At 46.1% G+C, this 5,081-nt stretch overlaps 1 protein-coding gene across 1 annotated transcript; it reads left to right on the top strand.

The window, feature by feature from the left end:
• The first annotated feature begins 233 nt into the window (after positions 1-233).
• On the top strand, positions 234-2,869 carry LOC132341314 (battenin-like). Its single transcript, XM_059872772.1, has 5 exons — positions 234-350; positions 583-647; positions 1,244-1,319; positions 1,428-1,481; positions 2,786-2,869. Exons 1-5 carry the CDS (start codon positions 264-266, stop codon positions 2,867-2,869), a joined length of 366 nt encoding a protein of 121 aa, XP_059728755.1. The 5' UTR covers positions 234-263.
• The last annotated feature ends 2,212 nt before the right edge of the window (positions 2,870-5,081 follow it).

Below are 5,081 nucleotides of genomic sequence, written 5' to 3' on the forward strand. Positions count from 1 at the left end.
GAGGGGGGGGGGAGGGAGGCGGGGCAAAATGGCGAACACGCCTCAGAGAGGGCACAAACCACGCCCACAAAACACCATATATGGTTAAAGACACGCCCCTTTTCCCTTATATTGAACAGAAGGCTAAACTGCAAATTATTTACATAAGCGTCCTAAACCACGCCCACGCCAAGCCTTACATGAATTCGCTTGCGACAAAGCCACGCCCTCATTACCAAATATGGATTCGCCGCCCTTTAGGCTACGCCCACGAGTGTCCAAATATGGGATCGCTTTGGAAATGTCACGTGATCGGCGTGTCACATGACCAGCGCCCAACATGGCGGACGAGGAACCGCTGCTGCAGCCGGGTGAGAGGAAAACATGTGAAATAAAAAATGGGGATAAAAACGGGGAATTCGAGATAAAAACCGGGATAAAAACCCGGAATTAAAACCGGGATAAGGGGCTGGGAACGGAGCCGGGAGGGGGAACCGGGAGTGGGAAACGGGACCCTAAAACGGGATGGGGATGCAAAACCGACCCCAAAATCTCCCAAATTTCCCCCAAATTCCCTTCAGAACTTCTCCCCTCCCCCCCCAGCCGAAGACTCCGCCCCTCCCCCGCCCCCCCCCGACGTCCTCCTGGCGAATCGGAGCCGCTTTTTGGTGAGTGCCCTTCCCCCAGCCCTTGAGGCCCCTCCCCCAGTTGAGGCCACGCCCCCAGCCCCCTCCCCCACTTGAAAAATCCCTAAATTTCCCGCCAAAACTGAGCCTATTTTGGGACACCCAACCCATTGAAAAACCACTCCTTTATACCACACCCATCTCTGACCACTCCCACCTTGATGGACACGCCCCTTTAAGCCACTCCCCCACCTCAACTTCTTCAATTTCCCGCCAAAATGGAGCCATTTTAGTGGCACCCCACCCATTGAAGCCCCGCCCATTTTGGCCATGCCCACCTTGATGAACCAACCCCTTTAAGCCCCACCTCAAACCACACCCCCCCAGTTTCCCGCCAAAACGAAGCCATTTTGTTGGCACCCCACCCATTTAAGCCCCGCCTCCCTTGGACCACACCCAGCTTTGACCACACCCCTTTAAACCCCTCCCTCAGCCTAAACCCACCCAAATTTGCCGCCAAAACCTCACCTTTAGGCCTCTCCCCTCCCCCTACAACCACGCCCCTTCCAGGTGTGCCACACCCAGGTGTGGCAACGCCAACAGGTGTGGCCACGCCCCTCTAAGCCCCGCCCCCACAGGATTTTGGGGCTGTGTAACAACCTCCCCTACGTGGTGATGCTCAGCGCCGCCCGCGACCTGCTGGAGCCACGCAATGTGAGTAGCCACGCCCATTTTTGAGACCACACCCTCTTTCTGAGGACCACGCCTCTTTTGGGAAGGCCACGCCCCCTTTTCTGATTGGGTTTTTCCCGGATTTTTCAGGGGGAAGAGCGGCGGAATCGGAGCCGGCACGACTGCGACCCTGTGGGGACGGGGGTGGGTGGGGCTTGAGGGGGCGGGGCTTAACTGGGCGGGGCCTTAATGGGAGGGGGTTAAAGGGAAATGGGGTTTAAGGGGTGTGGTTTAAAGGGGTGGGGCTTAAGTGGGAGGGGCTTAAAGGGTGGAGATTAAATGGGAGCGTTTTAAAGAGGTGGGGCCTAAATGGGTGGAGCTTAAAGGGGTGGAGTTTAAATGGGTGGGGCTTAAAGAATGGGGATTAAATGGGAGGGGCTTAAATGGGTGAGGATGAAAGGGGTGGGGCCTAAATGGTGGGAGTTAAGGGGGTGGGGCTTAAAGGGTGTGGCAAGGGGGTGGGGTCTAAATTGTGGGGTTTAAAGGGGAACTACTTAAAGGGGTGGGGCTTAAAGGGTGAGGATTAAATGGGAGGGGCTTGAAGGGGTGGGGCTGAAATGGGAGGAGCTTAAAGGGGCAGGTCTTAAATGGGTGGGGCTGAAAGGGGTGGGGTTTTAATTGGAGGGACTTTAAGGGGTGGGGCCTAAATGGGTGGGAATTTAATGGGAGGGGCTTAAATGGGAGTGGCCTTAATGGGTGGAGCTTAAAGGGGTGGGGCTTAAATTGGAGGAGCTGAAAGGGGTGGGGCTTAAAGGGGTGGAGTTTAAATGGGTGGAGCCTAAAGAATGGGGCTTAAATGGGTGAGGATGAAAGGGGTGGGGCCTAAATGGTGGGGGTTAAGGGGGCGGGGCTTAAAGGGTGTGGCAAGGGGGTGGGGCCTAAATTGTGGGGTTTAAAGGGGAACTACTTAAATGGGTGGGGCTTAAAGGGTGAGGAATAAATGGGAGGGACTTGAAGGGGTGGGGTTGAAATGGGAGGAGCTTAAAGGGGCAGGTCTTAAATGGGTGGGGCTGAAAGGGGTGGGGTTTTAATTGGAGGGACTTTAAGGGGTGGGGCCTAAATGGGTGGGGATTTAATGGGAGGGGCTTAAATGGGAGTGGCCTTAATGGGTGGAGCTTAAAGGGGTGGGGCTTAAATTGGAGGAGCTGAAAGGGGTGGGGCTTAAAGGGGTGGGGCTTAAAGGGGTGGGGCTTAATGGGTAAGGATTAAATGTGAGGGAATTGAAGGGGTGGGGCTTTAATGGGTGGAGCTTAAAGGGTGAGGAACAAATGGGAGTGGCTTAAAGGGGTGGGGCCTAAGTGGGTGTGGCTTAAATAGGTGGGGTCTGATTGGTTGGGGCTCCAAGGGGCAAGGGTTTTTGGAAGGGATTGCAATTGGGCGTGGCTTAATGTGGGAGGGGCTTAAGATGGGTGTGGCCTGTGTGGGCGTGGTTTGACCCCGCCCCTCAGGCCGTGCTATTGGCCGACGTCGTCCCCGCCCTGGTGGTGAAGCTGCTGCTGCCCCTGGTGGGGCCTTACCTGCCCAACACGTGAGAAAGGGGGCGGGGCTTAAAGGGGTGGGGCCTAAAGGGGTGGGGCTTAAAGGGGTGGGGCCTGAAGGGACTTTTTAAATATAATTTCGAGGGGGAAAAACCAAATTTTTGGGGAGAAAAAGGGAAAATTTTGTGGTAAAACCTGGGATATTTTGGGGGAAAAAAATTGGAATTTTTTGGGGAAAAAAGGGGGAAATTTTGGGTTAAAAAACTGGAATATTTTGGGGGGAAAACCTGGAATTTTGGGGGAAAAAAGGTAAATTTGGGGGGGAAAAATCTGGAATTTTTGGGGGGAAAAAAGGTAAATTTGGGGAGAAAAACTTGGAATATTTTGGGGGGAAAAAAGGTGAATTTGGGGAGAAAAATCTGGAATATTTTGGGGGGAAAAAAGGTGAATTTGGGGAGAAAAATCTGGAATATATTGGGAGGAAAAAAGGTGAATTTAGGGGGAAAAAAGGGTTTTTTGAGGGAGGGAAAAAGAGAATAAATTGGGGAAAAACCTGGCAATTTTTGGGGGAAAACGTGGAATTTTTGGGGTGGAATATTTGGAATTTTGGGGGGAAACTGGGAAATTTTTTGAGGAAAAATGGGAATAATTTGGGCGGGGAAAAAGAGGAATTTTGGAGAGAAAAAGGGAATATTTAGGGAAAAAATTGGAATTTTTGGGGGGAAAAAGGGATTTTTTTGGGGAGGAAAAAAGGAAATATTTTGGGGTGGAAAATTCAATTTTTTGGCGGGAAAAAAGGGAATATTTTGGGTGGAAAATTCAATTTTTTGGGGAGGAAAAAAGAGAATATTTTGGGGGTGGAAAATTCAATTTTTTTGAGGAAATAAGGGAATATTTTGGGTGTGGAAAATTCAGTTTTTTTGAGGAAAAAGGGAATATTTTGGGGGTGGAAAATTCAATTTTTTTTGAGGAAAAAAGGGAATATTTTGGGGTGGAAAATTCAATTTTTTTGAGGAAAAAATTGAATATTTTGGGGGTGGAAAATTCAATTTTTTTGAGGAAAAAAGGGAATATTTTGGGGTGGAAAATTCAATTTTTTGGGGGGAAAAAGGGAATATTTTGGGGGTGGAAAATTCAATTTTTTGAGGAAAAAAGAGAATATTTTGGGGTGGAAAATTCAATTTTTTTGAGGAAAAAAGGGAATATTTTGGGTGTGGAAAATTCAATTTTTTTTGAGGAAAAAAGAGAAAATTTTGGGGTGGAAAATTCAATTTTTTTTGAGGGAAAAAGAGAATATTTTGGGGTGGGAAATACTATTTTTTTGAGGAAAAAAGAGAATATTTTGGGGGTGGAAAATTCAATTTTTTGAGAGAAAAAGGGAATATTTTGGGGTGGAAAATTCAGGTTTTTTGAGGAAAAAAGGGAATATTTTGGGGTGGAAAATTCAATTTTTTTGAGGAAAAAAGGGAATATTTTGGGGTGGAAAATTCAATTTTTTTGAGGAAAAAGGGAATATTTTGGGGTGGAAAGTTCAATTTTTTTGAAGAAAAAAGAGAATATTTTGGGGGTGGAAAATTCAATTTTTTTGAGGAAAAAGGAAATATTTTGAGGTGGAAAATTCAATTTTTTGGGGGGAAAAAGGGAATATTTTGGGGTGGAAAATTCAAATTTTTTTGAGGAAAAAGCTGAATATTTTGGGGTGGAAAATTCAATTTTTTTGAGGAAAAAAGGTAATATTTTGGGGTGGAAAATTCAATTTTTTGCGGGAAAAAGGGAATATTTTGGGGTGGAAAATTCAATTTTTTTTGAGGGAAAAAGGGAATATTTTGGGGTGGAAAATTCCTTTTTATTTTGAGGAAAAAAGGGAATATTTTGGGGTGGAAAATTCAATTTTTTTTTGAGGAAAAAAGAGAATATTTTGGGGGCAGAAAATTCAATTTTTTTGCGGAAAAAAGGGAATATTTTGGGGGTGGAAAATTCAATTTTTTTGAGGAAAAAAGGGAATATTTTGGGGTGGAAAATTCAATTTTTTGAGGAAGAAATTGAATATTTTGGGGTGGAAAATTCAATTTTTGGGGGGGAAAAAGGGAATATTTTGGGGGTGGAAAATTCAATTTTTTTGAGGAAAAAAGAGAAAATTTTGGGGTGGAAAATTCAATTTTTTTTGAGGGAAAAAGAGAATATTTTGGGGTGGGAAATACTATTTTTTTGAGGAAAAAAGAGAATATTTTGGGGGTGGAAAATTCAATTTTTTGAGGAAAAAAGG

The sequence above is a fragment of the Haemorhous mexicanus genome, chromosome 38 (assembly GCF_027477595.1).
Source record: "Haemorhous mexicanus isolate bHaeMex1 chromosome 38, bHaeMex1.pri, whole genome shotgun sequence".
NCBI lineage: Eukaryota > Metazoa > Chordata > Aves > Passeriformes > Fringillidae > Haemorhous > Haemorhous mexicanus.

What these genes read in the sequence shown, in the direction of transcription:
- LOC132341314 (XM_059872772.1), top strand. Translation starts at nt 264, where the DNA reads ATGGGATCGCTTTGGAAATGTCACGTGATCGGCGTGTCACATGACCAG. An exon ending in GGAACCGCTGCTGCAGCCGG is followed by an intron (nt 351 to 582) that starts GTGAGAGGAAAA and finishes CTCCCCCCCCAG; the next exon opens with CCGAAGACTCCGCCCCTCCC. An exon ending in CGAATCGGAGCCGCTTTTTG is followed by an intron (nt 648 to 1,243) that starts GTGAGTGCCCTT and finishes CCGCCCCCACAG; the next exon opens with GATTTTGGGGCTGTGTAACA.